Genomic DNA, 20,865 nt, shown 5'->3' with positions numbered 1-20,865 from the left:
CTTCACCTTTTCAAATTCACGAACATGACAGCCGCCATGTCACAACCGACCGTTACGGTCAAGGATCCCTCTGCAGTACGAAAGCGCAGAAGACGTGCTCCTGCTGGTGGCGCTTCGGATGATTGTTTCTCTTGCTCCAAGAAGAACATCAAGTGTGACCGTAGAAGACCATACTGCTCTCAGTGTCTCGAGGTTGGCAGTGAATGCTCTGGTTATAAAACACAACTTACTTGGGGAGTTGGCGTGGCCAGTCGAGGCAAGCTTCGTGGCTTGTCTCTTCCCATTGCAAAAGCTCCCCCTGTTACTCGTGAACCCAGGAAACACTCGACTGCATCATCAAGAAGCTCTGCCATTGCTCGTTCAGGGACGGAAGATGAAGTCAGCCGGATGCGCCAAGGCCCTATTGATATTCCTGCAGTGACGCAAGTTGCTTCTGCACCTACAACACCGTTTGCCATGGCAGGATATGACTACCTCTCTATCCCCCATCCTGAGCATGCAGCCCCCATCCACCAAGGAAACTGGGGTTCGGTCAACTATTCTCCCGCTCAAGAAACAGCACACAATCTGCATCGATTCCCGGTGCCTCTTGTCACAGAAAACCTCTCATCTTCCATCGATCCCCTAACTCCCGATGTTGGCTACGTATCGCCCATGAGCCAGTCTTATACCAGAGACGACGTCTCTTATGTTCACAGCCCGTCCTACATGTACGACAGCTATACAACAGGCACTAGCTCTCCTGGCCCTCAAAGCCCCCCAGCATCCCTCTACGCCGAACACGCAAGGACTTTCGCCCCGACCTCATGCCCCAGTCTCGCCCATGCTCCTTCAGAAATGAGCTCCAGCCTTCACTCGCATACCGACACCTTTGACTCGCAAATGGGCAATAGGATGGTTCGGGATTGTGATTCATTCGGTAAGCTCAGATGGAACCAATGAATTCCTTGGTTCTAACGTTTGCAGGCGTGCCTGAAGTCGATACATATGGCGCCAGCTATAGCTCGATGCCGATCTCCTGGCAGTCTCCATCGATGCAAGATGAAGATGTCAAATCTCATCACTCGGACTTTGCTCCCTCGGGTTGGCCAACCGCTTCCGAAAATCATTCTGTTCATGTGAGCCAGGACCTCATCTCCAAGATGCCCTTTTTCATGGATTACTACGAGAATATCATGTGTCCCTCCATGGTCTTTATCGACGGGCCACACAACCCATTTCGAGACCATATTCTGCGACTAGCTGTAAACAGCCAGAGTTTGAGCCATGCAATTTGTGCTCTTGCATCCTGCAATCTCCGCATGAAGAGGAAACTGAGTCTCGGACGTGATACACGAGATCTTTCTGAGAAGTTGATGGCTGACAAACATGCCGCCGAAGCCATGGCAGACACTCAGCCCGACGACCTGTCCCTCGCCGAGGAATACCAACACCGTAACCTGGCTGTGCACCTATTAAACGAGCAACTCAACGACCGGACCAAAGCAATTCACGATTCGGTCCTTGCTACGATCCTCCTACTATGTCATTACCGCATGGTTGAGTCCGGTATCGCCAAATTCCATACTCAGTTTGCCGGTGTCAGCAAGATTCTTGCTCTTCGAACTCAGCATCTTGCAACATCTAGCAATTCGGCCTGGATGGAGGCTATTTTCAACTACTTTGACGCCATCTCTGCCAGCATCAACGAGCGCGAGTCTCAAGTGTATCCTGGTTTCAGTGGGATGTCAGACTCTCAACTCTTGCCTGTTGGAGCCGAGAACCTGGTGGGGTGTGACCGCGAGCTCTTCAAGACCATTAGCAGACTCGGTCGCCTGAATCTATTGTCTCAGAATCGCTCCGTACGAAAAGCAGCTGCCGCATATGGAACTCAGGAAGTGCCTGAACGATCTCCGTCCTTGTCTTACATCTCTCCACTAGGTCACGCTCGGCGAGAATCTCTCACAGGGTTTAATGTGAACGATCAGTTAGGGGACATGAGTAGTGTCACTAGCCATGGCCTTGGTGATGGGCGATCGAACACGGGAATCCACGAGGACCGAACTGCGCCAACAAGTGCCCCGGCCGCGTCATACGAAGAAGGTCGCTCCTTGTTTTGGCATGAGTGGAAAGAAGCACGGCTGGCCCTGCAGAATTGGAACTTCGATGCTCCCAGGGTCAGCGCCTCACTTCCTGAGCCCTGTACACAGAGTCAACTACGAGACCTGGAATCACTCTCCGAGGCTTTCCGCTATGCCGCCCTGTTATACACGGAGCGACTAGTGAGCCCATCGTTACCTTCAGGGCACCAGAGTATCCAGAGCCTTGTCAGCCAGGTGGTCTATTACGCAACGAACCTGGACACAGGAAGTAGCGCCGAGAAGTTTCTACTCTGGCCCCTTTTTGTTGCGGGCTGCGAGTGCGTCAACGAATTACAGCAAAACATGGTGCGGTCCAAGTGTCGTGATATCATGTTCCGTTCTGGTTACATGAACAACTTGGCGGCTCTGGAGGTGCTGGAGAAGTTGTGGGCCCAAGATTGGGCGGGAGAAGAGCCGTTGATGTTGGGAACCAGGACCGGGGATCAACGCGGACCGTTCAACTGGACCAAATGCATCGGGGGACCCGGAGTGGAGGTGGAGTGGATCATGTTTTGATGTGCAGGGATGTTCGGCGATTGACATGTGAAGGCGTTTGTGCTCGGACTGAGCTGGGGCTGGGCTGGGCTGAGATGATGAGATGGGAATCAGGGATTTGGATCAAGTTGCAAGGGGCTGTCATGAATTGCAGACAGGCATGCGTGGGTAGGGGTTGGTGAAGTTGGCCGGTCTTGTTAGCCTAATGTTGAGTGAGTGTGTGTCATATTCGGATTCGGGACTACTGTGGGATTAAGTTTGGGAGTTTAGCTTGACGAAAAGGCTAGTATCATCATCTTTGTATTATGTAACGCAGGCAACGCAACACAACAGCATACGGATCGGTTACGTTAGAAAGGAAGCAAGGCGTTTCGGTTTAGCATATTAGGACAGACCTTCTGGAGTTGGGTACGTACTGAATATGGTCCAAAAGAGACCGAGATTAAAACGAAAGTTCACCTGAAAAGTGTCAAACTACTACTTGTGCCAGTCAACGAACGATTAAGGAGCACGTTAGGGAGTCGAGAGTGACCCTCACATCCAGGATATGCCGAGGGTGCTAGTGAAAGACGATGCAGGATTTGGCAGTTGCAAAGACGTTACAGGGCTGGACTAGGTTGAATACAGCCTCTAATTTTCAGCCTCCTTTTTTTTTTATTTCCAGCTAGCTTTTGCTGTACCACGTAGTACTCCTAAAAGCGAAAGGTCAGAGTCTGTCTGGCTTGCAGCGGCGCCACCGCGGATTGACTCCGCTGTCCCTGGCGGAGCCGGCCGGAGGTGAAGGGCTTTTACTTCATTTACTGCACGGATACTGCACGAGAGCACAGCTGGACGAGGATTGATAAGGCGCGGTTAGATCGTTGATTGGTCGAGATTGAGACAAGACGAGACGTCAGAGTGCCCAACCCACTATCAGATATTTTTTTTTGGCCGATTCAGGCCAGAGTTTGAAAGTGAGTGTGGGGATGGGAATGGGTTCAATGATCGACATTAGGGATGATTTACGGTAATGGAGTTGGGGATGGGTCCCTTGTCAGTTCAATTGCTTGAACTCTGTCAAGTCAAGTACCGGTACGGTAGTAGTTGTTGTGTAAACGACAGATGCATGGTGATATATTTACGTATTCTACACCGGGATACCACCTTGCACCACGTTGCGCTGTCACTTGGAATGAGACATGCAACAGTATGATAATCTGTCAATGCAACTCCAAATGGAGACTGCAAGGCTGTTGCAATTCTGATTTCCACATCCAGGTACATGTAGCCATAAGGACGTTTTTATTATGATCGAGAACTGAGACAGTCAAACGCAGAAACATATCCTAGTCAGCGATCTCCCTCCTCAACGTAACATCACAAGCAAAATCCAAAAAGCTAAAAGGATCCTCCCTTCTCTCCACATCCATTCGGCCTTGTCTCCTGGAGCTAGTAGGGGTGGGCAAAACGCCACGACATGTAACAATCCTGCTGAGCCTTGCTGGTAGTGTACAAGGATCGGGGGGGGATGGTTTCGGTGAGAACGGCGAACGATCAAGGGGCACAACAGAGAGAGAGAGAGAGAGAAAGGCATAGCTAATGCTGGTTTCAGGAGTGAAAACAGGCATGGCCGAGGCTGGGGGATGGGGGGTGGTGTGCATACAGGGCAGACTAAACCTGAGGCTGATGAGGTTTGTCATTCTGTGATTGATGCTATTCCCGACGAGGTAGGTCAAACACAATTTGGGTTGGGTTCCTTTGTGGTGATTAGATAGGACGGGATAGGGTGGGATGGGGTGTAAGACATTAAAAGAATGCGTCTAGAAATGAGAAATGAACTGAAGGCAAGGGGAAGGGGTGGAAGTGCAAAACAGATGGAGATGGGCACGACCAACTACCCGACTAACGTGGAGTTGTCATGGGGTTAGATTCAACGTTACGCCCGCAATCACATGTACGTTATCAATCTGAGAATAGTTTCAATTTCCTATACCTCTTACTTGAAACTATGCACATACAGAATGATGCGGACGAGCGTGGGTTGGCCGTGGGTGTATTGCGACGCTGGGGGAGTTTATGTTACGGCATCTTAATCAAAGTTGATAACCGCGTCTGCCGACCAGAGCTTCGGGTCGCCTCCTCGAGGCCCGCCTGCTTGGCACCTAGGGTGCAACTACCGGCTCAGCGAGACGTGGGTAGTCGTAGTCGTGTGTTGTAGCAGTGTCATGGAGTTATTCGTCAGGGAGTGGCTGTGATGGAGGAGGTTGCTCAGTGACGGGTTTCTCGTCATCATCCTCGCCATCTTGGATCCAGTCCATCATGTCAGGGGACTCAGCGCTTTCCTTTGTCTCAGATGTATGTGTATTCTCAGTCTCAAAAAACAAAGGGGGCTGTGGTCGACTTGGCTCAGGGAGCTGTCCCTCGCTTGCTCGGTCATAATGCTGCTCGGCGAATTGCTCTGGGCCAAGTCAGGCTCTCCTCTGTTATACCCCCTGAAGGCTTTACTCACCACTGATTGTCCAGTAGGTTTCCTCTGGTTGGTCCTCGAAGAGCTCCTTAGAACATCGTAGTCCATCTTTGATCACGACAAGATCCCAAAGACGCAAGCTCCTCAGCTGGTCTATCCTCCTCATAGCCTTGCTTCGATCCCATCTCCCCGCGACCGTTACATCGTACAGCATAAGGCCATACTCATACGTCCACTCTGCCACCCACTGGATCTCCTCGAGCTTCATGGCGCGGGCACTGTCGCGGAACGCGTTGTCAAGGCACTGGCGGTTCTGCAATACGATGCTCAACATGGTCTGTTGCTCAGGGGGGTAGTCCAGGGGGACTGCGCGTTGGAGATCTGTCCATTTGCAGCATCGCTGGGCGAGCTCCGTGTTGAATTCACGTTTGTGGCAGTCCTCACAGAGCCAGAGGTAACTAGTGACGACGAGGACTCTTTGACGTGACGCGGGGCAGAGCTCTTTGCAACCTTGAGTGCATCCAACCTTGAAGAGGAGCTTGTGCAGGCACTGCTCGTACCGAATGATGGCGACACCGCAAGGCATATCGTTACTCAGTGTCACTCGCTGTTCAGTCATATATGTCGTATAGGTAGGTGGTCAGGGGGAAGAGGAAAGGATATGGTAAGGAGAGCCTCACGTTGTTTAAGTAGGTTTGAAGAAGCGCTGCACAGTTTAGGTAGTCACAAAGCGTTGAAAGTACCGCCTTCAGTTTGGGCTACGCCAAACGTCCTTTGGCGGGCAGTTAAGGTGTTGAATCGGTTGTCGTCGTTGAGGGCAGGCTCGTTTGGAAGTAGCTTTAGAGCAACGCACTGCCTCTGAAGTCATCACCACGACGTATTTTCCCTATTTGCCAGTGCCTCAATATTATGGCTTGCCTGTGTGTGCTGTTTCATGATATTATGTGGGAGCTGTTGAACTCTCACGCGCATTTGACCGTGATAGGGGCGAGTGACAGCGAATGAGCACTCTGTCTTGACAAAGAGGCGGCAAAAGCCATCGTTGCCTAGAATTTAAACGCATCTGTCACCATGTTAATCGAGTCCTTTAAGCATAGAGACGTCGTCGTACAGTAAACTTTGATTCCCATTTGGCTCTTACGGCTCGATATGGTGATTCCGATACGAGGGTATTCATGAAACACAAAAAACCATTCCGAAATGCCAATCTAGGTAGAATACACCATATTGAATGAAATTCACACCTCAACACCATGCCACAAGCGCCGAGATATTCGGTGCGATGCCCAAGCACACACGGCCGTAAAATAAACTCAAACCAAATCTCGCACCCCTTTGGCCCCTTCTATCATGTCATTTCCCCAGATTACCTCGCCCTGTTTCCCAGCCTTCTCCTCCCCGTCCTTCTAGGACCCCGCATGCGATGCGAGCGTCAGTTCAGGGAAATACCGCGAAAGCTTCCTAGGGTTATGCACATCTGCCCTCGTTGGCTCTTCGGTATCCGAGATTTGATCGTAATCGTTTGAACTTTGGCCTTGGTTGCCATCCAGCAGCTGGACAGATCGTCTCTTAACTTTGATGTTTCCCTGCGCTGGGGCTGGTTTGTTGCCTTGTTCAGTTGGAGTGGTTGCCTGTGCAGGCGGAGGCGGTGCTTGTGGTTGAGGCACGGGTATCGACTCACACACAGGGGCTACCTTTCTGGTTTGACGGCACATATCGGGACTGAGGCTCCTGGGAGGGCCAAAGTTGAGAGTGCCTGTCATCATCTTGCGGTAGCCCTCAAGCTCCTGTTGCTGCCGATCAACTCCCGCAGGACTAGCAACGTCACTTCGGTTCTTCTCGTTTGATGTAAGTCCCTTGGCCTGGACAAATGCACTAGAGCGAACGTGGTGAGGGTCACGCTCGTAGTACTTGTCGATTATCGGATGCACCATCACGGTCTGTCTGTGGATTGTCAAGATGGAATTTGTTGGTACGTTGACCCAATTCTCTGCTTCAAGTCAGCCCCTCCTCTTCAATACCCAGACCATTTTGCATACCTCTCTCAAATGTCAGGGGCTCGCTTGCAACAAGTACAATGTCAGCGCCCCTATCCTTGCGTTCCATCTGATATTGCTTGTCACTTGCAGATTGTGTTCGTGTTGTCCATTGGGTCCCGGAAGAATAGTACAAGCTCGCCGCCTCATCCTTGGAACTGCTGATGTACCGAGTGCAGATCACGCTGTGACCATCGGTGACAGCAAAGTTCAGCAAGCTTCTGGTATCGACATCCTCATTCTGCAGTATGCTTTCGGGGATCGCATCTGTCATCTCGTTGATTTGCGCGATCGTGCGCTTCATAGCCTCTCGAAGAATAGTCGGACCAAAGCCAGTTTCGGGGCAAGCGCTTGGGTCGTGGCCAAGTCGCTCAAGGGTATCGAGAAAGAGGGCAAATGCCCACTCGCTATCCGTTCCACCTTTGACGCCCAGGTACCACTTGTCAGCAAGACGCTCGCCCAGGCGACGCTTGATGTATTTCCATCCACCCAGACCGCCATTGTGCATCCACATCAGACTACCGTGTGTGAAAGGGTGGCAGTTGTCTTCGCTTAGGGAACCTTCGGTCGTGGCACGAACATGGCCAAAGATTAGGCGGGAGGCGGTCTTTGAAGCGATTCGCTGCAGATTGGTGCAATTCCAAGCGGGAATGGTCGATGTGAAAAGGCAAGGCGCTGACCCAAGCTTAGGGTCGGTGTAGAAGCCTATGCCGAAGCCATCTGCGTTGTTCTGACCTCGTCTCGTATCCTGTAGATGGTTATATGTGTCAGTTATGATGTGACGTTTCTTTGATTGTCGGTCAAAGAAATTGATAGAGGTTGACCCACGAGACGCAACCGAGAATCAAATGATTGCTTAAGAATAGAATGAGTAGGATCGAGAATCAGCTTTGATAGAAGAATCTCGTCACTTCCTTTGTAGACCTGAAAGAGTTACGGGTGTCAGTGTTGTGTTCTGCGTACGACCAAGAAGCCGGCTTCGGAGGTATAGATAAGGGATCTTGATTATAGGGGACTCACCAGAAAACGGCACATGGTTTGACCTTGTGCGCAAAGAAATCAATCTGGTCCGGAGCAAAAATAACAGATAGGTCAAGAGGGAGGACAGGTGCGAGAAAGAATAATAAGAGAGAGGTGCAGGAACAAAAATGTCTGGAGAAAAATAAGGGATTGCGTATTACGGAGACGGGAGGACAGTGATTGTGAGAGAGTGATTATGGTGAGGGATGACACCATTGGCCTTGGAACTCTCAAGGGTTGCGTTGCTTCTTCCAGTGGATGCCAGGAGTGGCTATCGGTGAACGGGCCATCGGCTTTGGCGGGAGACAAGCCCACCTCACGTTAAAGGTAAAAGACAAGGCTGAGAGGGAGGGGGGAAACGACCAATGGGAATGTGTGGAAATAGGGGCACTTTAAAAGGATTAAAGGATTTGAGGATTTGACTGACAGGGCCAATGTGAGATGGCTACGATACTGCATGAAAGCTATTGGGGCTGAGGAGTTGTCATATGCGGTGGTAGTAGGTATCACGCATATGTAAGGAATGTACCCAAAATACATGTTCTTATAGGAGAAAGTATCAAGGTACCTGCAGTAATCGCCAATGGCATCATTGACGAGACTGTTTCTATCCTTGCATATGAGTTCGAAATTCCGGGGAATGGCCCGCTGGTAGTGGAGAATATCACGGCTCTCGTCAGTTTAACTGCCTTCCAAGTCCCGTTCAAAGCGTGACTCAACAACTCGATTATTTATTGCCCGTTTTCGCTTCAACTCTCGTTATGACTCAATTGCTGCTCATCACGTCAACGACCCCCTGCGAAGCCGTGATTCATGACTTGTCTTGGTTTAAAATGATCATTCAAGAGATATCATATTCAGGGGGAAGGAGAAAACACAGTCCTGCAGCGACCGCCAAAAGCGGGAGTCGCCACATCCGCATCGTTGACCCTTGCAGCTAAGGCACCTAGAGAGCTTTGAGCCACAGTTGACGTCGGCTTAGTACCTAGTTGCACTGACGTCTTCTCCAACTGTGGGGCTGCTGGGAACAGCCATTTTACGCGAGAACATCGCCCATTTACACGCTCCGCGGTTTCGCGACCGCGTCTTTGGCCTATGACATTGGCATGGTCCACTCTCGTCTCGCTTCAACCCCATCCCAGCCCGGCCTTTTGGCTCCTCTGGCAACCAAACTAATTCTGCAATTGGAGTCTCTTCTTTCCACCATATTCAATTTTCGACATGTTCTGATCTGTGTCTCTGCAAGAATTCGTCTCATCAACCCGTGAACTGTGACCTCTTGGCCAGCATATATCGTCAGACTCGACTCCCCAGCCCAGCCCAGCCCAGCCTCTCGCGGCTTCAACAGGGCAATCGTTGCCTGCCATGTCCTCCGATGGCCCAGATACTCTTCCAACGCCTGCATCATCGTCACGACCAAAAGGGACGCCCTCGATAACGCCTCGCCGCTTTAATCGTTTCTGGCAACCAAGACAGTTTCAGACTCAGCCGTTGCCAAAGTTTAGAACTGCTCTTGGGAGCTTGGACGAGTTTGATACTAACCAGCAGCCCATTTCCCCCCAATCTCTTTTTCATAGTGATCCTATTCTACCTTCTTCTCCAAGTGATAGATTCCAGGATGAATCACGGAAGAGGAAGCTTCAGGCCGAGGCTTCGGGTGATGAGGCTGTCTTCAAGAGGCCAACATTGAACTTGGATGATATGCCACCACTTCGATTCCGTGCCACCACAACTACCTCTACCTCAAGCAACACACTTCCCGGCTATGATAATGAAACCCAAGTGTCAGAAAGTCAAATTAGTCTGGAGAGTCTTGATAGCTATAGAAGAGCTACCCTGGTAAGTTCGGCTTGGTCTGAAATTGCTCACGCGATCTCCTCTACTTACACCACATCAGAGCAATTTCTTCAAGACCAGCCGTGGAGTTGCTCGAACTCCTAAAAAGTCACCCTTTCTCGTTGATACACCCAGCATCACCGAGGAACCTCAACCTGATAACGTATGTTATTATCTCCAGGGTCCTTGGAGTCACTGACATCATCACTAGGAGCTAGCCAACTACGCACCTAGACCAATCCGAAAATTCGGCGATAGGGGCGTTGCATCACAATTACTCAACCGTGAGCATGGACTTGGATATTCAACCGGCCAGACATATCTTCACACTCCAGCATGCGACCCTCGAACCGAGACTGCAAGGTTTCACAGCCGCTGTATCGATTCTTATGAATGTCTAACTCCTAGTGGCGGCCGCACCATCCCCTTCTGCCTTACAAGCACTCACAATGCCCCCGTGACGGCTGTCGGTGATGAAGAAGGTTGTGTTAGGTTCTTCGACACTTCTCCAAACGATGATCCCAACGAGGAAAAGGACTTAGGCGTTCACTCTGTTCATGACAATGCCATCTGGGATATGGACTTTTCCCAAGATGATATGCGTCTTGCGACTACAGCTGGTGACGCAGCTCTGGTCATGGATGTTACGACCAAGTCTATTGCTGCCAGACTCGCAGATGGCCATTATAACTCGACTCGGCAGATTGCTTGGCAGAAAGGCCAATCCACTGGCAATGTATTGACAACATCAGACAAGGCTGGTCGAATTCGACTCTGGGATTTGAGGTGCCCTCATTCTCATGTGAGAAGTTTCTCAACAATCAGTAGCAGCGAGACAGGTCGTCGAACCGTTGCTGTTCGAGATGAGACCATCAGACCATTCCAGGCCTCGACCGTGAACACTCTTGACAACACCCATGAGCGTACTGCCCATGGTAAGACCTCTCCTGCTTCTGTTACTGCAATCCAATGGCTTCCTGCTGGTCGTGAACACCTTTTACTCTCGGCTTCTGAGGCTGAAGCTGTTGTCAAGCTCTGGGATCTTCGGTATATCAACCGTCGTCACCAAGAAAAGAGCACGCCTCTCTCAGCTACCGCCGTGCCCTCCAACCACGCCTGGCGTTCGTATGGTATCACCTCTCTGTCTCTCAGCAGTGATGCCGCCCGTATGTACGCAGTGTGCAAAGATAATACCATCTACGCTTACTCCATGGCTCATCTCATGCTTGGCCACGCTCCTGAGCTCAAAGACCTTGCCACTAAGAGGAGACCCATCGAAGCCCAAGGCCTAGGGCCTCTTTATGGTTTCAAGCATGACTCTTTCGCAGCACGAACATTTTTTGTCAAGTGCAGAATAAGACCCAAGGGCCTCTCCCACTCATCCGACCTCCTTGCAGTGGGTAGCTCTGAGTCTTCGGTCGTGCTCTTCCCCACAGACGAGCGGTATCTTCGATCTGCTTGTGCCCAGCGCGCTCACCTCCTTGATCCACCTGGATCTGCACTTACACCCTCACGCTCGTTCTCATCTGCCGCAGGCGCTGAACCCACCTCCTCCACAATCCCCATCTTCCGCAATGGCACAGCTCTTGTCCATGGCCATCAACGCGAAGTTTCAAACGTCAGCTGGAGTTACGATGGCAAATTAGTCAGCGCGTCTGACGATTCTATCGTACGTCAGTGGCAGGAGGACGAAGGCCGGGCTCGGTACTTGAGACAAATTGGAGATTTTGGTGGTGAGCGATACATGGCGGGCTGGGCTGATGTGGGTAGTGACTGGGATGATGAAGATGATGAGTAACGAGTTGATAGCATGTTGCAGTAGCGCATGGCGTTTCTTTGATATTACACGATACCCTTCAGCCAACATGGGCGTTTCAAACATGTATGTTAGTCAGCAGAGCCCTCAACAGAGACTCAAGCACGTAAGCGGATTCACAAAGGTCATTTGCAGATGGCATTCACGAGGAATGATAGTTTAAAAAGATAGCATCGACGAATTGGAATTACAGTATAATCTTGTTCAAGGATATACCGTTTAGGTATTTGTGACGTAAACTAGCTACCTCTGAATCTAGTGTCGTAATCGTTTCTTTCTAGAACGCTGAAAGGCCGTGAACGGGTATCGAGTACAATCGTGTGCGTGTGCTCTAGGTATAAAAATGCAACCAACTCCAGGTATAGACGTGCTTGCCCCCAATGAGGGTTATCCGGAATCCTTCAACCCCTTAAAACGCCAAACAAAATGCAATCGCTGTCTGAAACAGCTTTTCCTCTCATGCTTCAATAATCATTACTTCGCGGCCACGCCTAGCAGAGCACAATGCTCCCAGCAGAATAACACCAACGGTCAATACTATCAACCAGTTGAAGAGGCTCATACTATCAAGCTTCTTGGACGCAACTTGAAGACAATCTTTCAGCTCGTGCTCGGTTGTGTTTCTTCTGGCGGGCGGGCGCATTGGTCGCGGCAAGGTCTTGTCGAATCTCACAGACTTGGAAAACGCTGGGCAGAGTTCAATGGCTGCAGCATCATCCTTGGAGAGACCAGGATGGCCGATCGGGAGCTTATTCCCACTCTCTGGCTCCACTGTCGATGCGGTTGTACTGTAGTTCCAGATCTTCCAGACTAATTTAGTGCCGCTTGGTGCAAGCTTTGTAGATCGCTGGATTCTGTCTCTTGCGATAGAAACACTATCCCTGAGACGAGAGCGAAACGGGTGCAGTTGATCGACCAAGTCAAGTAGTGACGAGGTTGTACTGCCGCCACTTTCTTTGTGCGCTGGGTCATCACAGACCATGTCGAGCTGCTGAACCAAAAGTGTCATGTTGTCGAAAATGCAAATCGACTCTTGAACGATATCCTGCTTCTCGCGTGCTGTGAGTTGACCCTCCATGCTGGCGAGTCGTCGCTTAAATTCCCGTTTCAAATCTTCCCCGTCCTCAGGAGTCTGGAAGTGGAAAAATCGGAGAGGCATCGTGTGAGTCGCATGGCAGTGGAAGTCGTCTACTGGGATCTCTTCGTCGGGCAGGCCACTTGCACGCTTAGTTGGCCTTGACCTCTCTTCACAGGGAAGACGGTTCGGCTGAACTGGCGAAGGTAACCGGTCCCAAAAATCGTCTCCAGCTGATTCGAGTGTAGCTCTGATAAAACGGCCACCAGCAAAGAGCGCCATGAACAAGATATAGGAATAAGCCATCAGCACATGAGGCCTATGTTGAACGGTTCTTTTGATGTGCTGTATGAATTCCCCCAATCGACCATTTTCTTCGACAAGCCGTAACTGCTCTTCAATGGTATCGTTGGACCACCCTGCCAAATTGGCAATGTCGTCCTTGAGACGATCTGAACGCATTAATCCCGGAAGATACATTTGTTGAAGTATCGATTGCATCCTGCTGCAGCTCGACAACTCGTGAAGATCGGAAGCTGGGAATGCAGTTTCTGACGAGTTTGGTGAAGTTTCCGGCTCACAGGTCTCGTCATCCTCCCCGGGCAAATCTACAGGCAAGCCCGACTCGAGGATGTCACGCCACACCGTCTCGAAGGCCACATAAATAGGTGTGATGTGGAGTAGGCCAGTGATATAAGCAGAAGAATCGGTAGCAAGAGGAGGCAACGCAAGCGGTAGCCGGGCGATAATAAGTTTGTTAAGCTTTGCGTGCACCGATCTTGTAGCGATGGCGACAGACTCAGCTAAGGAGAGGTCATGTTGGCGGTGTTGAGGTTCGGGTTGCGGTTGCGGTTGCGGTTGAGAGTCGGACGCAGGTTGAGGCTGAGGATGTTGTGAGACGTCGGCTTGAGGCGAAGCCATCTCCGTTGGAGTTGACTGGGTTGCTTAGCCCCCGTCAGGCCTGGATTTCAAGTAGACGGGAGGACTGGTTTTATTTGCAGGTAGAGCTTTAGGTTATTGATGGGCGACGAAAACAGTAGTACCAGTACTTGATTGTCAAGAAAGGTTGAGGTAGGGACAGAAAATATTCCAAATGAAGAGTGAGGAAGACAAGATGATGAGGACTAGGGCCACACCGGAAATCGGTCAGTTCAGGTTAGGCAAAGTGAATGGGTTATGAAGGAGGAGGAGTCTGGCCTGGGTCGAGATGGAAGAGGACCCTGCAAATGGAGATGAAGGAGGCAACATGAACGATATTACAAGCGGAGCAGGAGCAGGTATGATGCCATGCCTTCCTCAGAAGATTTATTTTTATGACAAGGGGACGGGATGATTCAGAGCCTTTAAAATTCGAGTGTCAAGCAGTGCCTATTCACCGTCCCCTATGATTCTGAAAAGCTGTCTCTAAGTGCTAAAGCCATCATCTACTGTGGGCTGCTTATCAAGCCACACATCGATTCACGCATGGAGAATCAAATCAAGCATGATGCAAAACGCCGCACTCCTCTGATTCCCGCCAACGCCACATCAGGAACAAGGGCACCACTGTAGATCCCCCTCATGACAAGGGCCCATGATACGGAGTGCTACTGAAAAAAGAAGCTCCCCCACTTGGACACGTCAAGTCATGATCGGGATTTTGGCGTGTCATCGGTAATGGACCCGCTGGAAACAGGGATCTAACGCCAAAACGCTCCGGAGCTCTGGGTCGCGCAGGGAAGAATGTTTTACGGAGCTGCTCCGGGCCAGGACAAGCATTCTATCGTTTGAGCATAGAGGACACGAGAATCAAGGCAGATGAGATTTACCAAAGATCTAGTCGATATGAGTTTTGATTACAGTAATCAGAGTCTTTCAGCTTCAAAGAAGCAAATATGTCCACGTATACTATTACGAGTACTGCTGAGCTGTCAAGCATCGCAAAAGTAAAGAATCACCTAGACGAAAACATCAGCCATTACCAGACATGATACGATTTTCCACAGCTTCCATATCTAAGTGACATCCTTCACAAAATGCAGTACAATTGGCCGTCTCACCCTGGGACCCGGCTGCCTCAAACCCCTCCCCGATCCGAACCCTGGTCCCGAGACGCATGGTCCCGCCCAAACTTTCGATTCGATCTTCACAGATCATCGTAGATGGCCCAAGATCGAGAGTATAACTGAGAGGTTCAGGGTCTAGAAGGTCCAGAACCACAGGACCCTCAAGACCCTGCACGATCAAGACTTATTTCCTGCAAATTTCTAGATCGGGAAATCTAATATTCTAATTTGAGTCCTTAACTCCTTATGTCCATGACTGAACTGTTCATCTAGCCGTATCTTGCGGTTGAAACGCCTTGCATCCTGTGCATAACTTGTCCCTGCTGTCCCGTAACTTGCTGTTGAAAGCAACCCAAACGCCTCAAAATTCCGTAAGCTCATGCATGTCGTTATCTTCATGACCCGTACACTTAAACTCCCACCGATCTCTCCAAGTCGTCGTCCCTTTTGGGTTCCTCCCCATCGTTGCTCTCTCGGCTGACCACAATAAATGAAACAAAAACAACTGCAGCACCAACCCAATAGGTAAAACTCGAATATTGCTGATACTGCAAGATCTCGCCAATCAAAGACAAGGGTATTGTGAGAGATAGGCCAACTGTCACCACAAGGGGTGTCGTCATGAGCAGAGCGAGAGCCCACGAAATATCGCTGATGAAGGAAGACACCGCATTGAACTAGTCGTGTGTTAGTTTTCTGATACCTTGGCGGAACCACAGAAACTCACAATAATGATGCCCCAAAGTGTGCTACTAGGTGGGAGTTCAAACTGGTCACGGTTAGCACATAGCCACATCACGTCGCGGAACAAAACTCACCGGCTCCAAGCCTGTCCAATGCAAGATGAAGAAGATGGGCCAAAGGAGAACCACGTTGAAGACACCAACAAGTCCGAAGAAAAGCTGCATATCGACCTTGTCCTCGTTCGGGACCTTGCGCTTCATCACAGTCACATAAAGACCATAAATCACGGCACTCAGAAGCGCCATCGAATCTCCAACCGCGATTTGCGTAGGTGACTTGTGCGGGAACGACCCTCTATCCTCATCGCTTTTGCCGGACAAATCCACAGTGGAGATAAGAATCACTCCTGCTAGGGAAGCTCCTACACCCAAGATCTTGGCCGTTGAGAACCGCTCGATTCCGAATAGGGAACAGAAGATAAGAGTCCAGACACTACTCGTGGATGTCAGGATCGTAACGCTCGCGACGCTTGTGTATTCGAGACAAGCTGACGCAAAGTAGTTCGCTGAGAACCATAGCATGCAGAACTCGAAGCTCAAAACGGCAGTCTCTTTGAATGTCAGCTTCTCTTCGGAGGTTGCGGTTTCGGTGCTTCCGTATCCTTGCGATATCAAGCGCTCGGTTGCCTGTTCGTCCTCGGATTGATAGAGTGACTTCGTATTTATTTTGCCATGCTTGTAATCAGACCATAACTGCGTCGCGTCATGTGTCATTCCACCGATTCCATGCTTCCGTAGGTATTTGAAGAACTTGGGTATTAAGGAGATGGCGAATATCGAGGTGTTGAGGTAAACGATGAAGAAAGGCTTGTTGTAGGTTTGATCAGAGAACATGTACTAAAGACAAATGTTAGCTTGAACATGAAGGCTACCGCTTTGATGGTCGTACACTGGCGATGAAGTTGTATAATGTCCATAGGAACACCGTCAGCAATAACAGCGCAAAGCCAAGGGTTCTTCTCGCAACACCGCCCAAGCCCAGTTTCGCCCTCAACCCAGCTGGTGATTTTGCTCTCGGCTCTAGTAGCGGGCTCGAAGGTACTGCCACATCGCTCTCATCTTGTACATGCTGTCGCTCTTGCGAAAGCGATCCTTCATCTGATAAAGTCGACATAGCCGGTGCCATCTCTTATCTCCAATGCGAAATCAGTCCCCGGATGCGCGCAACTATGCGCGTCTCGGCCCGAGTCGCGATAAGCGAAGATGTTGGTGATGTCAGCGCAAGCGACCACTCCGACTTTGAGAGTATTTCGATGGTTGTGTTGAGATGTGGGAGGGAGATAATATTAATATGGTCGCGGATGTCGGACGGTTATTGATTTCAGGGTCTTGAGCACGCAATTAATCGAAGCGGGGATCTTGGTGACATTTTGGGGTAATCATTCGCAAGTTTAAGATAAGGGTTCTATTTTTGAGCCGGTATCGGGAGTGGTTTATTCCCACCAGTAAAACCTATTCTGATGTCACTTATACCAACATCACATAGAGTTGACTCCAAGTCAGATTTTTTTCAGTCTTTTAATTTTATATGATGGCTTAGATAACGATATTAAACTAGTGCATACAAGATACTGGCCTCCAAGAGAGTGTTTCCTGACATGCTCAAGATATACCGAACTGGTGAACGCAATTAGGGTAGCATTTGTGTACAAAATCGAGCACCGATAAATACGGATGCGAAAGGTTTGACGGCCTACCGATTTCTTCAACAAACCAAAAGGACCAAGCTCTTTGCTACCAACGGCAGTGAAATATATAGGGAATGCGGCGTGTTTGTGAAGGAATGTATAGGGTGATTTGAAAGGAGCCAGCAACAGTACTAGCAATAGGTAGACATATTGACCAAGTTCGAAGACCAATGATTAGAAGTAGATTTAAAATACATAATTCTGTGATCTTGAACTCAATTACTTGGTAAATTTTCATTCAAGTACCCTCCGTACTTATTTGAAAGTGTTGACAGGTTGGTGATACAGCAAACAAGGATAACTCGACATAACCTGACGGATGTATATCATTTCTCCCTCTTTCACCTCGGAAGGGCCAATCAAGAAGCCTCCTCTTAGACTTCAAACTCGATGTTTGCCATGAAACTGCATGCATCCGTTGTGCTTGCCCAAATACACCCAAGCTCCCGGTTGATCTTCTCGGGACGCCCAGATCGATTCACTGGCCTCCTGGTCATTTCCAACACTATCAAGCTGCGCCGACTCCAAGTCATCCAATGAAAGTTCAATCTCCTGATATACCTATGCCTGTAGTTCGGTTTACTGCATCCCTTCTGCTTATTTCTTGGACTCATCCTTGAACTTTGTTGATTTGCGTTTAAACGGTCGCACGAGTTAAAAGAGCAGCCACCGCCTGCTCCTCAAGCATCATGTCCCGCAGGAGACCAAGAAAGCGCAAAAACCCCAATGCAATGGTAAATCATAAAGAAACCCCGACGGAGAAAGAAATTTCAACCTCGAACCGAGGCCGGCCTCGTATCACAGGCAGCGTGTCTCATCGTCTCTCTCAATCGAACAGAGACAAGCGAACCTCGACGCTCTGTGTGCCGAAAGGAGACGAGATCCTAAGCTTTCCCGTCAACGAAGATCGTATGAACAGAGTATGTCCTCCGTGGCGCCAATTCAAACTTCTGGGTGGACGCAAAAGGTTGGCCGACACCAATGGCATGGACTTCGAGAATGAGAGGGCTAAGGAAGCTCTCCGAATAGTCTCGGACATTGTCCACGGCAAGGAGGCGGTGGACTATGAAAACTCCAGCCCTCGCCTTCTGTTCTACATCCTTGAAGTTCATGCCTGGTTGGGACATCCGAAAGCCACTTACAGCTGTGGTATGGATCCAAAAATGGTCGGTACTCAAGGAGCAAAATTCTCTCCATTTTTTCACAGGGATGCCATCTCAAAGTGTATCTTTGACATGGCAAGAAAGGCCAAGTACTTGTACCGGGTGAGAGACTGGCTACTTCTGGCTCTTGTCGCCGAAAAGCTAAGACTTCACGACGCTATGCAATTAGTCCTCGACAACTTATGCCTTTTCTGCAAAGCTTATAAGAGGGAGTTGCCCGAGGAAGCAAGGGATTGCATCAAGGATAGGGACTGGGCCAGGTTACAGGACCTCAGACTAACTGGTAAGCGATATTCTTTCTTTTGTATATTGGATGTTGAGCTGATTGTGCAACAGATAAGGCCTTGCTGGAAAAGCGTGAGTTTTATGTCGAGGTAATTTTCGAGGGGCTACGTCTTCTTTCCCACCAACTCCTCTATTTTGATGGAGGCATTCTTCTCAACGAAAAGATCTTCAAAACCTATCAAGACTATAAAGTTGCGGCATGTTCGTACTGTCGATCGCTTTCGTCTGACGAGTTTCATCGGGAACTCATTTCAGCGCATCTATGGCCGCTGTGCGCTGACGCTTACAAAGAGCGCGTCATCGATCTCCTTTACGTAATCAGGGACATGGAAGAAAGGACTCTTGTTGGAAGGCACTGCAACCAGTTAACCCATCTTTACGATCACCTACGACGGATGTGTACCGAACAGGAGCGTTAGGGAGATAAGGATTGGTCGATAAACTGGGTGATAAATTGCCCAGGGCGAAATGGTAAGGCCGGGAGCAAAAGATCGAATTGACGAATAGCCATAAATTTGAGTTGCTAGTTCGTAACTTTTGCTAATTGATCGGTCATTAAGGCCAGCTTATGACGAGAACACCATGGCCTGGGGCTCCATGCCCTTGCCTTCAGCCAAAACTCCCGCCTTTCTCAAGATGGAAACTGTGTTCTGAACAATCTCAGCCCGAACACCCTCAGTCTTGTTAGGGAATTGGACAGTCTTGAGCCACTCTCGGGCGTCAGGTTCTGTGTATCCGAGGCTGCTTGAGATGTACGCGACGGCTTCCTCTTGATTGTCATTGAAGTGCTTGATACCCTGATCCAGCTTTCCAAAAAGGTCTTTGACACGGGCGTCTAGACCATTCTGGGTGAGCTTCGTAGAAGCAACGATCTTCCAGCTGCTCCAGGGAGTGTAGATCTCGCCAACGCGACGAATCTCACCAGAGTCATAGAACTTCTTGGAGGTGAAATGCTCCCACATGAAGAAGTCGGCCTCGCCGCTGTTGACGGCATTTCGGAGATTCTCAAAGTTGTTGAGAACAACTGTATCGGAAAAGGGCTTCTCTGCAGCGCCGGGGGTCAACCAGCCTTGCTGATCGGCCAGGACAAAGCCCATCACGTAACTTCCTGAGCCAATGCGTGACACACCGATCTTGCCGCCCTTGAGGGAGTCAACAGAAGTGATCTCAGGGCGCTTTGCACCAGTAGAGATAGCCCAGCCTGTATATGTTAGTGACTATACCATCGTGATGGCGAAGAAGACTTACAAAGAGGTGTCTCGACATATGTGCCAACGAGACGATATCCGCCATCACCCTCAACACCCTCCTTGCCTAGACCCGCAATCCAGCCCTCGGTCAACCCAACAGCTACATCGATCTCACCAGCTCGAATAGCAGTGACCATGTGACCGGTGCCTGAAGGGAAGGGAATCAGCTCCGCATCGAGACCGAAGTGCTTCTGAGCAAAATAGAGAGGAGTTGAGAAGTGCTCTGGCACGTAGCCAATACGAAGAGGAGAAGACATGGCTGGGATATTTGATCTCCGAGTTTGAAACAGCCTAGGTTGTTCGTAACAGACTATTGTTTTTCGGGTGACGTTGATTCTTAAAAAGAGACAGACCGGATCCGGAGAGACGGATGGCACGGATGCGGGGTTTGATACGGCCCCGCAACGGCAGTTGGCGGTCCTGCGAAATAGAGTTTCTATGCATCACGGCATCTGACATTATTTAAGCGGCATAATTCATGATACCTTCCGATGGAATACTGATATCCAGTTTAGATGTGACGTTTACAACTTCGTTGGGCCCCTGACTATTCTTGGTGCTTGTCTGTGACGACTTGGTGTATAAGAAAGAGCATTAAAATCAGTGCACAATACGGAGCCAATTCCGTCTCGGAAACAAATTGTGTAACAAGAAGAATCCGATATAATACGCGTACCAGCACGGTCCAGGCCTACCTAAGCCACGCAACAAAAACAGCCCTACAGAGGCTCAGCGACCAAGAACAAGGGGCCGTCAATGGCTTTCCAACCCCTGAAATCTCTGAGGCTGTCAGCCAAGACGCTAAATCTGGGGGGAATCTGATACTTGAAATAGCCTAGTCAAATTT

General features: G+C 49.8%; 8 protein-coding genes; 3 read left to right on the top strand and 5 right to left on the bottom strand.

Annotated features, from left to right (window-relative positions):
* Positions 1-36: 36 nt before the first annotated feature.
* FFUJ_13348 (related to acriflavine sensitivity control protein ACR-2) lies at positions 37-2,636 on the top strand (the record flags this gene model as incomplete). XM_023576024.1 has 2 exons in its annotated part: positions 37-919; positions 967-2,636. 2 exons carry the CDS (start codon positions 37-39, stop codon positions 2,634-2,636), a joined length of 2,553 nt encoding a protein of 850 aa, XP_023429240.1.
* A 2,189-nt stretch (positions 2,637-4,825) lies between these two features.
* Positions 4,826-5,647, bottom strand: FFUJ_13347 (uncharacterized protein; the record flags this gene model as incomplete). XM_023576023.1 has 2 exons in its annotated part: positions 4,826-5,052; positions 5,104-5,647. The coding sequence occupies 2 exons, from the start codon at positions 5,645-5,647 to the stop codon at positions 4,826-4,828; spliced, it is 771 nt and encodes a 256-aa protein (XP_023429239.1).
* An 820-nt stretch (positions 5,648-6,467) lies between these two features.
* On the bottom strand, positions 6,468-8,132 carry FFUJ_13346 (related to glutamine amidotransferase; the record flags this gene model as incomplete). XM_023576022.1 has 3 exons in its annotated part: positions 6,468-7,051; positions 7,101-7,845; positions 8,118-8,132. The coding sequence occupies 3 exons, from the start codon at positions 8,130-8,132 to the stop codon at positions 6,468-6,470; spliced, it is 1,344 nt and encodes a 447-aa protein (XP_023429628.1).
* A 1,350-nt stretch (positions 8,133-9,482) lies between these two features.
* On the top strand, positions 9,483-11,751 carry FFUJ_13345 (related to lethal(2) denticleless protein; the record flags this gene model as incomplete). XM_023576021.1 has 3 exons in its annotated part: positions 9,483-9,956; positions 10,015-10,116; positions 10,165-11,751. The coding sequence occupies 3 exons, from the start codon at positions 9,483-9,485 to the stop codon at positions 11,749-11,751; spliced, it is 2,163 nt and encodes a 720-aa protein (XP_023429238.1).
* A 475-nt stretch (positions 11,752-12,226) lies between these two features.
* On the bottom strand, positions 12,227-13,765 carry FFUJ_13344 (uncharacterized protein; the record flags this gene model as incomplete). The annotated part of the gene is made up of 1 exon (XM_023576020.1): positions 12,227-13,765. The coding sequence occupies one exon, from the start codon at positions 13,763-13,765 to the stop codon at positions 12,227-12,229; it is 1,539 nt and encodes a 512-aa protein (XP_023429237.1).
* A 1,534-nt stretch (positions 13,766-15,299) lies between these two features.
* On the bottom strand, positions 15,300-16,746 carry FFUJ_13343 (related to integral membrane protein; the record flags this gene model as incomplete). XM_023576019.1 has 4 exons in its annotated part: positions 15,300-15,566; positions 15,617-15,658; positions 15,708-16,469; positions 16,522-16,746. 4 exons carry the CDS (start codon positions 16,744-16,746, stop codon positions 15,300-15,302), a joined length of 1,296 nt encoding a protein of 431 aa, XP_023429236.1.
* Positions 16,747-18,009: 1,263 nt separating this feature from the next.
* FFUJ_13342 (uncharacterized protein) lies at positions 18,010-19,187 on the top strand (the record flags this gene model as incomplete). XM_023576017.1 has 2 exons in its annotated part: positions 18,010-18,766; positions 18,820-19,187. The coding sequence occupies 2 exons, from the start codon at positions 18,010-18,012 to the stop codon at positions 19,185-19,187; spliced, it is 1,125 nt and encodes a 374-aa protein (XP_023429235.1).
* A 147-nt stretch (positions 19,188-19,334) lies between these two features.
* FFUJ_13341 (uncharacterized protein) lies at positions 19,335-20,275 on the bottom strand (the record flags this gene model as incomplete). XM_023576016.1 has 2 exons in its annotated part: positions 19,335-19,969; positions 20,017-20,275. 2 exons carry the CDS (start codon positions 20,273-20,275, stop codon positions 19,335-19,337), a joined length of 894 nt encoding a protein of 297 aa, XP_023429234.1.
* Between the last annotated feature and the right edge of the window lie 590 nt (positions 20,276-20,865).

This window comes from Fusarium fujikuroi, chromosome FFUJ_chr04, assembly GCF_900079805.1.
Source record: "Fusarium fujikuroi IMI 58289 draft genome, chromosome FFUJ_chr04".
Classification (NCBI taxonomy): Eukaryota; Fungi; Ascomycota; class Sordariomycetes; order Hypocreales; family Nectriaceae; genus Fusarium; species Fusarium fujikuroi.
The sequence above is the reverse complement of the archived record's forward strand: the minus strand, read 5'-3'. Positions and strand labels throughout refer to the sequence as shown.